At 53.0% G+C, this 16,016-nt stretch overlaps 1 protein-coding gene across 1 annotated transcript in view; it reads left to right on the forward strand.

Annotated features, from left to right (window-relative positions):
* Window positions 1-16,016, forward strand: part of PTGIS (prostaglandin I2 synthase) — a 67,127-nt gene that overhangs the window by 28,481 nt on the left and 22,630 nt on the right. The window contains exons 3-6 of the mRNA XM_077778337.1: window positions 6,246-6,299; window positions 7,180-7,303; window positions 9,782-9,960; window positions 11,910-12,053. Coding sequence (XP_077634463.1) covers window positions 6,246-6,299; window positions 7,180-7,303; window positions 9,782-9,960; window positions 11,910-12,053 — 501 coding nt within the window. The remainder of the gene's footprint in view (window positions 1-6,245; window positions 6,300-7,179; window positions 7,304-9,781; window positions 9,961-11,909; window positions 12,054-16,016) is intronic.

Raw genomic sequence — 16,016 nt, forward strand, 5'->3', positions numbered from 1 at the left:
TATATGGATTCTGAGAGGCAGGGTCTTTGGGTGGTCAGCGTGTGGAGACTCTCGGCCTCTAGGAATAAGAACAAATTGAGTACCCACTCTCTGCCTTAGTTTCTTAGTCTTTAGAATGGGGATGCTGGGGCGCCTGGGTGGCTTAGTCAGTTAAGCATCCGACTTTTGCTTAGGTCATGATCTCGCGGTTCATGGGTTCGAGCCCCGTGTCAGGCTCTGTGCTGACTGCCAGCTCAGAGCCTGGAGCCTATTTCCGAATCTGTATCTCCCTCTCTCTCTGACCCTCCCCTGCTCATGCTGTCTCTCTCTCTCTCTCTCCTAGAAAAAAAAAATGGGGATGCTGATGAGAATGGTAGTTAAGAATGGAATTGCTGGGTTAGAAGAAAGGCCAGTTAAACATTTTAGCAAGTTCTTGCTGTAACCCAGAGAGCTAATTTATCTTTGTGGGTGAGCCGTTGATTTTTATACCCGGTGGCTTAGGAGGGCCAACAGGTGGGGACTGGGGAGAAGTATGGGTATAGGGGTCACCAAGAGCTCAGGGGCAGTTAGTCGGGTGGACCCCGGGGAGACCCCAGAGGCACCCCAGTTTAGGTCCCAGTCTCATTTTCTCCTCCCAATTTGGCAGCGGGCACTGTTGTTCCATTTTACAGAGAAGGAAACTGAGTCTCAGAGAAACTAAGCAACTCGTCCAAGGTCTGCCTGGATTACAAATCTAGGCTGTAAGGATTTGTAATTCTCAGGAAAAATGAATTTCCATGCTCCCCACACATTTTATTTGTAATCTGAATGCTCAAAAGTCTTAGAACCACATGATGGTAAGATAGTAAGATGTGGATACAACCAGAAGATCCTTTTTAATAAAAATATTTATTTGTGTGAGAGACAGACAGACAGTAGGGGAGGGGCAGAGAGAGAAAGGAGACACAGAATCCGAAGCAGGCTCCAGGGTACGAGCTGTCAGCACAGAGCCCCACGTGGGGCTTATACTCATGAACCTCAAGATCATGACTTGAGCCAAAGTTGGACACTTAACCACTGAGCCACCCAGACACCCCCAGAAGATTCTTTTTTTTTTTTAATTTTTTATTTCTGAGAGAGAGAGAAAGACAGCATGAGCAGGAGAGGGTCAGAGAGAGAGGGAGATACGGAATCTGAAACAGGCTCCAGGCTCCGAGCTGTCAGCACAGAGCCCGATGTGGGGCTCGAACCCACAAACCGTGAGATCATGACCTGAGCCGAAGTCGAACACTTAACCGACTGAGCCACCCAGGCACCCCGCCTCCAGAAGATTCTTAAGGACAAATAATCAAGTGTTGGCACAAGGGATGGTTGATGCCGATGCCGTGTAGACAAGGAATCAAACAAGCAAGGCCCTGCACCTTCCTTTCTCCTCACTGACCCTTGAGGTGATGTTCATCACCCCATTTTACAGCTGAGGCTAGAAGGGCTCAGTGTCCTCCTCAGGGCCACACTGAAATTCTATTCCCCATCTAGCCAGTTCCAAAACTCATGCTTTTCTCAGTAAAAAGAAAAAAGAAAAGAAAGAACTTTAGTCAGTCAACAACTGTCTTTACCTCTAGCTTTTTTTTTTAAGTTAAAATTTTTAATGATGAAAAATTTCAACTATACATAAAAAATAGAGTAGTATAAGAATCCCTGTGGAACTGTCCCCTTCATTTGATGGTTAACATTTTTACAAAAAATTATGGATCAGGGCGCCTGGATGGCTCAGTCGGTTGAGTGTCTGACTCTTGATTTTGGCTCAGGTCATGATCCCAGGGTCATGGAAGAGCCCCTCATCGGGCTCTATGCTAACATTTTCTCTCTCTCTCTCTCTCTCTGTCTCTGTCTCTCTCTCTCTCTCTCTGCCCCTTTGTGTCCCCGCATGCTCTTTCTCTCAAATTAAAAAAAATTTTTTTTAATTCCAGATGTTACAATATGTCTCCAGAAAATATTTCAGAATGCATGTCAAAAAAACAGTGACAGGGCCCCTGGGTGGCTCACTCGGTTAAGCGTCTGACTTCAGCTCACGTCTCACGGTTCATGGTCGGGCTCTGTGCTGACAGCTCAGAGCCTGGAGCCTGTTTCAGATTCTGTGTCTCCCTCTCTCTCTGACCCTCCCCTGCTCATTCTGTCTCTCTCTCAGAAATAAATAAAAAATAAAACATTTAAAAAATAAAACATTTTTAAAAAATTAAAAAGAAAATAGATAAAAATAGTGACAGTCACAATTCTCTTATCCTGCTTCAGAATATAAAAATCATTAATATTGTGTAGTCTCCAGTCCAAAGTCAGATTTTTGCAGTTACAACAAAGGTAACTTTTTTTTTTTTAAATATTTTTTTTATTTTATTTCTAGGATAGAGAGAGACAGCGTGAACAGGGGAGGGTCAGAGGGAGAGGGAGACACAGACTCTGAAACAGGCTCCAGGCTCTGAGCTGGCAGTCAGCACAGAGCCCAACGCGGGGCTCGAACCCACGAACCACGAGATCATGACCTAAGCGAAAGTCGGACGCTCAACCGACTAAGCCACCCAGGCGCCCCAACAAAGGTAACTTTTAAACCCGGCCTGGCAACCGGGTTTTCGCCTGGGAGAGGTTGTGAGCTGGAGTGAGGAGGGGTCAGGAGCTAGGAGCCTGACTTCTGTGTCACTGGGGCTGGTGACCTGCATGAGGGTGTCAGAAACATTCTTCCTGCTGCCCTTTAGGGCCTGTTTGTCCAGCAAACCTCGCGTAGCTGCTCTCCGGTGCCCCGGCCACTCCGCCAGGCCGAGTGCGTCTCTCTTCCTCTTTGAGCTTGTGCCTGTCTGGTCGAGGGAGCGCTGGAAGAAGACGCCAGGTGGGGGAAGGCCACCGTGGCATCAGGCGTAGGGTTCCCGGTGACTGAGGAATGATCTGGGCCCTTGCAGGATACGGAGTTTCTAGGCACAGATAAATGTGTCTCATTCCAACACGCGCTAACCAGAGGCCATTGAGTGGTGGCCCCANTCCAGCTTCTCCTAAAAATGCGACAATGGAGCCTCACCCGCCAGGGACTCGGTAGCAGAGGCCTCTGTAAGCCTTGCCGCCGTCCCCAACCCAGTTTGCATCTGCCCTGTCCCTCTGCTTGCTCTAGCCACTTTCTGTTACGCTGCGAATTCTCTGAACCTTCTGTGTCAGTTACAAAAACAGGAAAAACAAAAACTGGAGCGAAGTGGCCGCGTGCTGCTTCCGCGGAGTGGGAGGCAGGGAGAGGGGGAGAGGGCTCGTGTCAGACAGCTTGTGGGCGAGCCCCGGGAAGGAGTGGGAGCTTAAGTTGCTGAAACCCTGCGGGTTCCCCACCATGAAATCCTCCCAGAGCCTGAGGCCCCGAATTGAGTTCAAACTACCGGACAGAGACGTCAGGCCATCCGCTAACACTGCCCAGTACACGATGCAGCTTCTGCTCAGACCAGAACGTGTGTCAGGCACTTGACCTGCATCGCGTCCCTTGACCCCTTTAGCAACTGTGGGGGGTGCGGAGGGGCAGGTGCTGCTCCTTGAGCACCAGCCGCATACACAGATCGTTCATCTGACACGTATTAAACGCCTGCCCTGTGCCAGGCACTGTTGTTAAGTGTTGGGGTCAAGTGCCTGTAGCCATGGAACTTCCGTCCAGTGCGGGTGTGATACTTCAGGGTACAGAGGTGGCTGATGCCCACCCTTAACTCTCTGCCCCAGTTTGCAGAGGGTTGAGTGAGACCGAGGTAGGACAGGTGGCAAGGTTGGCCGTGGAGTCTGTGAGTGAGGAGTGGGCAGTTGGGGGAGGAGCCCATGTGACCGGAAGTGGAGAGGCAGAAAAGGTGCCTTGGTGTCTGAAACCGGAAGGGCAGGCTGTGTGGGTGGCCGGGGATGAGGGGGTCCAGCCCTCCCTCCAAGGGCCTGGCAGTGCCTCAAAACAGTGAGAGTGTCCGTGGGCGAGGCTCGAGACCGCAGACCCCAAAATAGAGCCTCCTTCGGCCCTGCTGGCTGCCGGCTGAGTCACCCTGGAATGTGGCCTGGGCCTGAGCTGGATTCAGGGCCTAGGCTCTGTCGGGGGTCAGACTCCTGGGCTCCTAGCTTCCTGCCTTTGTCTGAGCCTCCTTGGGACTTTTCTGGGGGAATATGGAAGCTGCCAGAAATAACATGTGGCTCATTGGGGAGCTTTGGCCGCAGCCTGGATGAAGAGCAGGGAAAGGAAGCCATGGCCCTGCCCTTACGCCCAAAGGTGTCTTAGAGGAAAAAGGCCCCTGTCCTGGAAATGGGGGCGGCGGGTGCCAGCTTCACCTCCGCTTCCATTGTCGCGCTCCTGGATGATCACAGTCATTTCTGTGTTGTGACTTTTTAAAAGCAAAAGTACATCTATATCCAGCTCCCGCTTCCAACCCTCCAGGAACCCCCCCATGATACTGGGCATGGAAGCCTGACCCTGGCTATAGGTCAAGTCCTGCCTCTCACCCCTGCAGTCCACCCCAGCCACACCAGTGCCTGCTGTCTTGAAAGCCTCCCACCCCAGGGTCCTTGCACTTGCTGTTCCCACTGCCTAAAATCCTTCTCTCCCCACTCTGGTACTGCACTCCCTTCTCATCCTGCTGGTCTTTGCTAAGGTGGTGCCTCCGTGGGGAGGCCCTCCCTGATCAGCCCGTCACCCTCTTTCTTTTTTCTTTGCTGAGATATAAATCACACACTGTAACACTTACCATTTAAAAATTCTTCTAAATGTTTATTTTTGAGAGAGAGAGGCAGAGCACAAGTAGGAGAGGGCCAGACAGAGAGGGAGACACCGAATCTGAGAAAGGCTCCAGGCCCTGAGCTGTCAGCACAGAGCCTGACGTGAGACTCAAACTCACAAACCGTGAGATCATGACCTGAGCTGATGTTGGATGCTTAACTGACTGAGCCACCTCCTGCCTCAGATTCTGTGTCTCCCACTTTCTCTGCCTCTTCCTCACGCCCACTCTGTCCCTGTCTCTCAAAAATAAATAGACATGAAAAAAATAAAGTATACAATTCAGTGGTTTTTAGAATATTCATAGGGTTGTGTCTCCATCACCACTGCCGAACTCCAGAATATTTTTTGTCACTCCCAGAAGAAACCTGGAAACCCATCTCCATAGCAGTCACTCTGCATTGTCCCCTCCCCTCAAGCTCTGGCCACCACTAGTCTACTTTCTGTCACCCTGGATGTGCCTTTTCTGGACATCGCACAGAAGTAGATCATCCAGGATGTGACCTCTGTGTCTGGCTTCTTTCACTTAGCAAATGGTTTTAGCGTTCTTCCACACTGTAGCACAAATCACTCATTCCTTTTTATGGCTGAATAATGTTCCATGGCATGAAGATACTGTAGTTTGTCCATTCATCGGTCAGTGGACATCTGCATTGGCTCCATCTTTTGGCCGCTATGAATAATGCCGCTGAGAACAATAGTGTACAGTTTTATATATGAACTTATGTTTTCAGTAATTTGGGGTATGTTGCTGGGTTGTATAGTAACTCTGTTTAACCTTTCAAGGAGCTGTCGGGCTAGTTTCTAAAATAGCTGCACTACGTACATTCCCACCAGAAATATACAAGGGTGCCCATTTCTCCACATCTTTGCCAAGAGTGACTTTCCTTTTTTTTTTTTTTTTAAGATTATAGCCATCTTGGTGTGAAGTGGTACCACACTGCGGCTTTGATTTGCATTTCCCCAGAGCCTCATGATGTCGAGCATCTTTTCATATGCTTGCTGGCCATTTGTGTCTCTTCTTTAGAGAACTGTCCACTCAAATCCTTCGTGCATTTAAACATTGGGTTATTTGTTGGGGCACCTGGGTGGTTCAGTTGCTTAAGCATCTGACTTTGATTCCGGCCATGAGCTCATGGTTCATGGGTTTGAGCCCCACATCAGGCTCTGTGCTGACAGCTCTGTGCTGACAGCTCAGAGCCTGGAACCTGCTTCGGATTCTGTCTCCCCCTTTCTGCCCCTCCCCTGCTCACACTCTGTATGTCTGTCTGTCTCTCTCTTAAAACTAAATTGAAAAGGTTGTTTTTTTTTTAAATTGGGTTGTCTTTTCATTGTTCACTCGTAGCTCCTTTATTTTCTTTATCACTCCCTGAAATGATTTTGCTTTTTTTGCTTTTGCCTGCCTTCCCCTTGTTAGTACGCAAGCCCCATGAAGTCAGGCACCTTGCCTGGCCTGCTTCCTAGTTACTATTCGGTGAGCGAGTGAGAGGAGAGGGGATGTGACTCACTCATTGAGCAGGCAGGGAGCTGTCTGCATGCCTGTGGTTCTGATCATTGTAAGACGAAGCTCGGGGTCCTTGCCTGGGTTTAAGGACCTTTTTTATGTTTTTTCATGCAGGGGGTTCACCCTGAGCACTAGTCTTGCGCTTTCTGAGGCCGACTTCGTGCTCATGATAAGCCGTCCCAGCTAACAGCCCCTCCCCCAGAGGATGGCGGGGCAGGGCAGCCAGGGACCGGCGGTGAGGGCGGCCCTTCCACAATTTGTCCCTCAGTCACTCAACGGGTCTCTGGTCTCATCCTTTCTCCGTGGGCACAGCAGGGGGTGTGAGATCGCCAAAGCCCTGTCCACACTGGCTCAGGCAGAGAACTCTGTTCCTTGTACTTCTGGGTTTCTAGAAGGCTCTCTTCCCCACAGGGAAAGTCCACCTCGCCTGGACCCCCTAACATGTACAAGCATCCGCGGGTCGCCCAGCTTCTGCTCTTGGCCCCTGTAGCCCCCCTCTCTCAGCCGCCAGAAGGATCCTGTAAAAACTTAAGCCAAATCCTGTCCCTGTGCAGCTTGAAGCTCTCCCACGGCTCCCCCCTCGCTCAGGGAGAAAGTTCAAAGTCCTCCCAGCTGCCTCCGAGGCCTGCCTCGTCTGACACCTGTTACCGCGCTGGCCTCCACTTCTCTGTTCTCCTTGGTCTCTCCAGTTCTGTTCGTGGCCTCCTTACTGTTCGTGGAACACATGAGGCACAACCCAGCCTTAGGGCCTTTGCACGTGTCATTCCCTCTGCCTGGAAGGCTCTTCTTCCAGATGTCTATATGGCTCCTTCCCTCACCACCTTCAGGCCTTTCTCCAATGTCCCAGGGAAGCCTGCTGTGCCCTCTCCACTGAAAATCACACCCCTTGCCCTATACTTTGTCTTCTTTCCCTGCTTAAACACAATGATAAGTACTGTGGCTTCTGCAGGCGACCTGGCGAGCCTCCCCTGGATGTAGGCAGTATCCCCTGGTTGGGCCATGCCTTGGAGTTTGGGAAAGATGCTGCCAGCTTCCTCACCAGGATGAAGGAGAAGCACGGTGACATATTTACTGTAAGTGCCTCTTATGCCTCTAGGGAGGGAAGGGGACGAGCAAGTGGGCCTGTCATCTGGTGTTCACTGATTCCTTCTAATTGTTTTTAATGTTATTTTTGAGAGAGAGAGAGAGTGTGTGTGTGTGTGTGTGTGTGTGTGTGTGTGTAAGCAGAGAAGGGGCAGAGAGAGAGGGGGACACAGGATCCGAAGCAGGCTCCAGGCTGTCAGCACAGAGCCCGACGTGGGGCTTGAACTCACAAACTCTGAGATTATGACCTGAGCCGAAGTCGGACGCTCAGCTGAGTGAGCCACCCAGGTGCCTTTCACTGATTTCTTCTCATACACTAACCTCACGTCCTTCCACACACTAACCTCACACCCTTCCACACACTAACCTCACACCCTTCCACACACTAATCTCACACCTTCCACACACTAACCTCACACCCTTCCACACACTAACCTCACATCCTTCCACACACTAACCTCACATCCTTCCACACACTAACCTCACACACTTCCACACACTAACCTCACTCCTTCCATACACTAATCTCACACCCTTCCACACACTAACCTCACACCCTTCCACACACTAACCTCACACCCTTCCACACACTAATCTCACACCCTTCCACACACTAACCTCACGTCCTTCCACACACTAACCTCACACCCTTCCACACACTAACCTCACACCCTTCCACACACTAACCTCACATCCTTCCACACACTAACCTCACACCCTTCCACACACTAACCTCACGCCCTTCCACACACTAATCTCACACCTTCCACCCACTAACCTGCCAGCCAATGGTCCCGCCAACTTTCCATCCATTTCCCCATCCAGCTGTACAGCCAACACTTAACTAACATCCATCCCTTCATTATCCCTTTAGCATCTTCCCAGCATGAAGGAATGCAGTCATTCAGTGTCTGTGAAATTCTTGTACGTCCGTCCAGCTGACCTCTATCCATCCACTCAATTCCCATCTATCCAACATCCGTCCATTCATCCAGCGTTTATCCTTCTGTCTGTCTACCCAGTATGTAAGCAGCATCCTTCCGTCCTAATATCCACCCAACATTCATTCATATATTCCGTTTCCATCAAACCTCTATCTGTCCACTCATCCGTCTTTCCATATACCTATCCAACATCCATCTCCCCATCCATTTATCCATCACCTATCCCTTCATCTATCTACTCAAATTTATCCAGCAATCTTCCATTCACATATATAACATCCATCCAGTTTTTATCCGTATGTTTAGTTTCTGCCAGCTTCCATCTATCTACCCATCTTTCCATCCATCTGCCACCAGGCACCTGATATACAGTTATCTATCCATTCAGTATGCAGTGTCTCTCCACTCTGGATGCATCTGTTTGTATCTCCATCCATCCATCCATCTATCCATCCATCCATCCACCCACCCATCCATCCATCCATCCATCATCCATCCATCCACCCATCCACCCACCCACCCATCCATCCATCCATCCATCATCCATCCATCCATCCACCCACCCAGCCATCCATCCATCTATCCTTCTATGATCCATCCTTCAGCACCCAGACAATCACCACACCCATCCACCTTCCACGTTACCCTTTCAGATTCCACCCATCCAACACTGTCCCTCAGTCCTTTTACCCAGTATCTGCTTAGCATCCTGCCATCAGGTTCCCAACGTTCATCCATACTTTCTGCTTCCGTCTAACCTCCTCACCCATTCATCTTTCCACCCAACATACCTTCACTGATGCTGTCCTTCCGTTTACCCACCCATCTAACGATCCATGCAGTAGGATTCTCTCTTGGATATTGGCCTCCATCTTATAAGAGAATTTGATTAACATGACCCCCAGATCCCACTTTGGAAACAGGGCCAAGGCATTGAGTGGGTGTTTAGAAGTGTGTGATCACTCCCCTCAACACAGACATTTGAGGGGAAATGCCCTTTCCTTGGTTAATTATAGGATTCTAGCTCTCTCTCTTTTCCCCACCTGGGCACAGGCTACACTCTGAGCTTAGCCTCCCGGAGAAGCGGGTGTTGCTGCCACATTCACTAGCATTGACCCGACAAGCATCCATCCATCCATCCACCTCTTCCATCTGGTCTCTCCACCCACGACACACATAACATCCATTTGCTGCCTTCTGTGGCAGACTCTCTCCTGGCCGCTGAGGATGTGACAATGACTGAGATGATAATGGCACGTACTGAAGAGTGAGGGGTTGAGAGCACAACATTTGGTACAAAAAAGTGCTGAATGCCAGTCCTTTCTCTGCCATGTGTCAGCTGCTTGGCCTTGGGCACATCCTCTACCTCCCGTCAGCCTCAGTTTTCAGCTCTAAGTGGTCCCCACCTCACAGGCAGTCATGGGGGGTGTCAGTGCCTGGCACAGGGTAGGCCCCTGACCACCGTCCAGGGCTAACGTTTATAGCCCTTCTCTCCTCGCCTCATCCCTGCGGACATTCCCACAGGTGCTGGTGGGGGGCAGGTATGTCACTGTCCTCCTGGACCCCCACTCCTATGACGCAGTGGTGTGGGAGCCTCGCACCAAGCTGGACTTCCACCCCTACGCCGTCTTCCTCATGGAGAGGATTTTTGACCTGCAGCTCCCACATTACAGCCCCAGTGATGAAAAGGCCAAGATGAAACCGTGAGTGGCTCAGGACGGGGCCTGTGAGTGGGCGGGGGAGGGCGTGATCTGCCTCTGCCTGCTAAGCCCAGGTGCTGGGTGGCTTGGGTTTGTGTCCACACCAGGCATCCAGTAAAGACATTTGTTTTGAGAAGACAGACCAAAAAAAAAAAAACAAACAAACCCAAAAACCAAAAAATAGCCCCAACGAATTGGGCTGAAGAAAGGCACTTCTCATCTTTATTTCTTTCAGGAGACAGGTCTGATTTCAGTAGGAGGAGCCCAGGGTTTGGGTCAGCCAGACCTAGAGTCAACTCCCAGCTCCACCACTTCCTAGCTGTGTGACTCTGGGCAAATCCCTTGCCCTCTCTGGGCCTCTCTTTCCTCATCTGTTAAAGGAAGGGATGTGGGTGGGGTGATTAATAGTGTTGAGTCCATACCCTGTAGTCTCATTAGTCTTTGTGACAGTGCTGGAGGGTGAGTGACTTACAGCCCTGTATGGACAAGGACACTGGGGCTCAGAAAAGAGCAGTGACTTGCCCTGGGTCACACAGGAAGGAAGTGACCTAGGTCCTGGAACAGAAGGAATCATATCAACAAGAGGACATGTGAGCACATTTACTTTGCCTCCATTACTTTTGCAAATATCTGAGGAACCTTCTTTACACTGGTCTAGATGTAGGGGGCGCAGAATGATGCCAGCCACCGTTTGAAGATGCCCGCCATTTGCTGGGTGTTTGATAGGAACCCTTCCATCTCTGTGCAATGGCTCTGCCTCAAGAGGTGGATATTTGTGTCCTTACTTTACAGTTGAGCAAACAGACTCGGGAGAGAAGTGATGTACCCATGATCTGCCACTAAAGTGGCACAGCTGAGATTTGAACCCAGGCCTGCAGGCCCCACAGCCCAGTCTCCTCCCGCTGAGATGCTGAGGAAATAAAACTGGGTCCACCCCTGGAGTTCATGCAGTCTGATGGGAACCCTTAGTGGTCTGTCTCCAGGAAGGGCAGCCTCCGGGGTTAGGAGAAGCTTCTCCAAGACTGGGGTTTGCAGGGCCGCTGAAGCCGAGGAAAGGCCAGAGTATGAGGTGAACGCTGATGAGAGGCAATGCCCAGCCTGACCTTGGCTCGGTGAGATGGCTGCTCGGAGTATTTCTGAGCCCAGGTGTCCTAGGTCCTGGCATACTAGGACCCATTAGCAATGAGACTCCCCAGTTCACTGCATTCTACCCTCCTACCCAAGGAGGACCCCTCCTTCCTCCAGTGTCTGCCCTACGAGTTTCTGGAAATTTCTCACAAGCCAGCATGTTGTCGACTGGGCATGGCTCACACATCTCTTAAGGGCTGCTGTCTCCATCAGGTGCTTGGAGTGGGGACTAGAGAACAGCTGCATCAGGGTCCCTCAGGGTCCCTCAGGGTCGTGTCCTACCTGGCAGCCCTCGGTCAGGGGACACTTTATCCAAACAGGTGTCCCTAATTTTGGATTTCCAGGAGGAAGGGTTGGCCTGCTGTTTCTGTCCTTTCCAGACGTCTGTGGGCTCCTAATCCAAGCTCGTGTGCCCCGAGGAGGGACAGGCTGGCACGCTTAGGAATTCAGGTTTTGGACTTGGGCAGGCCAGGTTTTTAATCCCAGCTGTTGTCACTTACTGGCTGGGTCACCTCAGGAAAGTCCGTTCCTCTCTTCTCTCTGAGTTTTTATGTCTGTAAAATGGGCTCATCATAGCAACTGTGAGTCCCTAGAGCTGTCAAAAGATGAAAGGGGATCATGGCACTGAGCACCATGAAGAGTAGCTCTCATGGTCATTGATGACGATAATAATAGTAATACCATCGAGGGTAAGCCCGTTGTCCGCGGGCCCCCATTGCCAGGGAGGACCTGGAGCCCTGAGACCCTGAGCGTCGGGAAGGGGGGTGCCTGTGGGTGTACGTTTCCTGCTGAAAGCTGTGCTCTTTCTTTGTTCTGTGCCCCAGGACCCTCCTGCACAAGGACCTCCAAGCGCTCACAGAGGCCATGGACACCAACCTCCGCACTGTCCTGCTGGGCGACATCACAGCAGCAGACGGCGGCTGGCACGAGATGGGTCTCCTCGAATTCTCCTACAGCTTCCTGCTCAGGTGAGCCGGTGCGGCTCCCTTGTGGGGAGCGGAGCCCAGCACTCAGCCATTTTTAGTGGCCTCAGGAACCCTGCCGACTTCGTGGGTGGGGAAGCAGTGTGGGACGCTCAGGAGGAAAGGCCACAAGATGCCCTGTTGCATCTGGGACCCCAGGTGTGCGCCCGGCTCACGCCGTGAGTCGCAAAGGAGGCGCAAGTCAGGAAAGGGGCCCCGCCAGCTGGCCAGAGAGGGCGTGGCAAAACCCGGTTTCAGACCATCTTTGTCCTGTGGCTTCCAAACCTTAGACGTCACAGACCAGGAAAACAAAACGTTGGGGAGACCAACCCCGGACTTCAGCTTTTTATCAGAACTTGTAAACTTGTAGTAGAAACTGCACCATCTAACGTTCCCGCCTTCAGCAGTGCCAGATTCTGTTCCAGGCGCTGGGCACACGGCAAGGGAAGGACACACAACAACCTGAAACTCACCGGGCTGACAGATGATGAGCCAGTAAATAAAGGCGGTTGTGTCGGAGGGTGACAGATACGGACAGCAGAGATCAGCTGATGGGGTGATGCGTCCGGGCAGCCCTTTGAACCAGAATGAAAGTAAGAGCTTGTCTGAGGGTCTGGCCTCGGAGTCGGGGGCTGGCTCCGGGTCCCCACATGGCATGTCTGTAGGCCGAGGGACCGGCAGGTGCCGGGTCGCGGAGGTAGGAGGAAGCTCGGGCGGCCGGCCAGCGTGGCTGAGCGCCACGAACCCAGGCAGCGGGGTTACGATGAGTCAGAGCGCTTGGCGGAAAGCAAGTCTCACAGAGCCTCGAGGCCGTGCAAGGCTTTGGAATTCATTCTCAGTAGGATGAGTGACCCCGGGGGTGGGGGTGGGTGGGGGGTTAAGCAGGGGCCCGACGTGAGTGGACTTGGGCTTCACTGCTCTCTCTGGCTGCGGACAGAGACTGACCTGAGGCGGGCGTGCAGCAGGAGAGGCCGGAGGGCCTGCAGGGAGGCTGTTACAGTTGCTCAGGGGAGAGACCAGGGGCCTGGACCCAGGGGTGACGGGGGGAGGGCCACAGTGGGGTCGTTCTGGGGGACAGAGCAGACAGGGCCTGCTGAGGATTTGATTGGGGTGGGGGCGGAGACCGTGGGCGCAGGCCGCGAGGGGGGAGAGGAGTGAGGGCGCCCGCTGATGGCTGGTGGTGCCGTTAGCTGCCCAGCATTCCATAAACCAAAGCTCATTTCAGCTGCTGCAGCAAAACTGGAGACACAGTTTCAGGATAAGGACAGGCCTTCGCTGACACACACGGGCACCCAGGCGAGCTTATGACCCCGTGTAGGTGCTCCCTACTCCCGTGTGGGCTCCAGCTGTTACGCCATTTTGCCCTCACGGCACTTCTCCGAGGCTGGGACTGTCCAAACCCCATTTGACAGATGAGAAAGCTGAGGCCTGCAGAGCCTAAGGCATTTGCCCAGAGGCCCATCGCTGGCGTCCTGGCAGGGCCTCTGCTTTCCAGCACGACCTTGACATGTCAGTGGTCCCCGGTTTTCTCCTGTCTCCCTGGAGTGGCGTCCACACCGCCGGGGGCTGTAATCCATCCGGGTGACGCTGGTCTGGCCCACCCTGTCCTCTTGTGATGGGGAGACCGGGGTCCAGAGAGGAGCAGCTAAATCCACTCACTCAGCAGGTTCCCGGCCGGGCGGCTCCCACGTGTCCTGGCGCCCGTGACCCTGTGTCCTCGTGTGAGAGGAGTCAGGGAGGAAAAGCCTGGCGTCGGGGGAAGTGAGGACAGTGTGGTGGCACCTGGGGCTGTCCGGGCCCATGGCAGACGTAAGGACCCCTGTGTCTTCGGGGTCTGAGGCCTGGGCTCGAGCGCCTGTTTCCTGGCTTGCTGGACTCGGCCGTGTTAGTGCCGTCTGCAGCCCCTGAGACGGGAAGGTGACGGGCGGGTTGGATGACAGGAGGTGCAGAGTCACGTGCCCCCAAACCACGAGATGCCGCCACTTACGCCTCCCAGCCTGTCCTGTGACGCCCCTGCCTCACTCAGAGTCCCGTCCGGAGTTCTAACCCTGCCCACAGGATCCTGCAAGATCTGCCTAGCCCAGCACACTCCCCCACCAAGGCCTTTGCAGTTTCTGTTCCCTTGCCTGAGAATGCTGTTCCCTACATGTCTCCGTGGCTCTCCACTCACTTCAGTCCTGTCCCCAGTGTCACCTCCTCAGAGAGGCCTTTCCTGACCTCCCGGCCCCTCCCTGCCTAGTCTGACAGCCCTCCCTTTACCCAGCTCTACTCTGGCCCTATTGTTCTTCGTGACTCCTGGCATCACCTGGAGGTCACGTGGTGTTAACACATGATGACGTATTCTATCTTCCACCAGGTTCTGTGTCACTTTGATGTGCAGGTGGCCTTGGGAAGGGCCTTCACTTCCACAGTGTGAAACCTCATGGCCTTCTTGGGATTTGTTGGGGTTCTTGTGGCTTATTTTTCATCACATATTTTTCATAGAAATATATATACAGGGAAATGGTTCTCCGCATTAAGGAAAAAACCAGTACAAATGGGACCAGAGGCCACAGGGCCCTGGCTTGTTCCTGGATAAGGGGGCAGCTGTGACTCCTCGGCTGCTCAGGGCTGGCGGGAGGGACTACAGGCTCCCAGGGGGCCAGATTCTCTCCATTTTCAAGAAGAGATGAGGGAGATCTAGACTTTTGTGTGGCTCCCCAGTTCAGTTTGTTTATAGGAAAATTCTGTTAACCAAACACAACATGTTGGTGGATGAATCCGGTCTGTGAGGTGCGCCTTCACAACTGCCGTAAGGGAACTGAGGGCGCTGGCGTGGCAAAGAGGACCCGGGGCCTCTCGTGACCGGAGGGGAAGGGGGATGGGATTCCTTCCAATGCAGAGTCACATGTACCACCCCGGAGGTTCAGCTGTTCTGAAGGAAGCGGTGCTGCCTGAGTCCCGTGGCATATGGGCCGGTCGTGAGCTCTGCGTCTCTGTGGGGCGTGGAAGCCAGGCTGGACGACGGAGAGGGGTGCAGGGGAAAGGTGGACGGCAGTAGCCTGGGTGACTGAGCTCGAAATCATGATGGCCGTATGGTTTCTCCCATGATCAGTGTTCTCAGGGTCAAATTCCAACCCTCCGGTTGAGTAAGTCCCACCACCATGGGTCTAGTAGGTTTCAGGGGGTGCCTTCCTTGTCCATACTACTGGAGGAGAGTCAAAGTAGCCGTAACTCCTTGAGTGAGCCACTTCCCCAAAAACTGGGCCTCAGTTTTTACATAGNCCCACCCATCCACCCATCCACCCACCTATCCACCCACCCATCCACCCACCTACACATCCATCCACCCATCCACCTACCCATCCATCCACCCACCCACCTTCCCTCTCTCTCATCCGTCTATCCATCCACCCACGCACCCACCTTCCCATCTGTCTGCACACCCTCCCATCCATCTGTCGGTCCCTCCATCGAACATTTATTGAAGATCGACTGTGAGCCTGCGCAGCACAGATTCGGGACAGAGTAGGGACTAGACAGGCCTCTTGGCCCCCACCCTCCCTCATTCCTGCTTCCACTCCCTCCTCCTTGGGAGATCCCTCTCCTGGGAGAGATCCAGGGACTGGAGGAGGCGAGGGGGGACAGATCGGGGCTCAGTGGCATCCCTGCAGAGCCCCAGTCCTTCCCACCACAGGGAAAGAGTGGAAACCTGTGGTTTTTCTCCCAGGACTGAGGCCAATGGGGCGGGGCTTCTGGAGTATTTGCAAGTGGCCGGTGGTGAAAACATTTTCTTTAAGAGCATTCCTGTGGGCAGTGTGTGTGCGTGTGTGTGTGTGCACGCTTGTGCACGAGGGCACACACTTCCTCCTCTGTCTCATCCTTTGTCCAGACCCCGCCAGGCCCCATCCCTCTCCTGCTCAGACCCCCAGGGCTCTTCAGGTCCAACCCAACCTTCTCCCCATTGCTCCCCAGCCCCCTTCCCCAAGT

This window comes from Crocuta crocuta, unplaced genomic scaffold (assembly GCF_008692635.1).
Source record: "Crocuta crocuta isolate KB4526 unplaced genomic scaffold, BGI_CrCroc_1.0 scaffold27, whole genome shotgun sequence".
Taxonomy (NCBI): domain Eukaryota; kingdom Metazoa; phylum Chordata; class Mammalia; order Carnivora; family Hyaenidae; genus Crocuta; species Crocuta crocuta.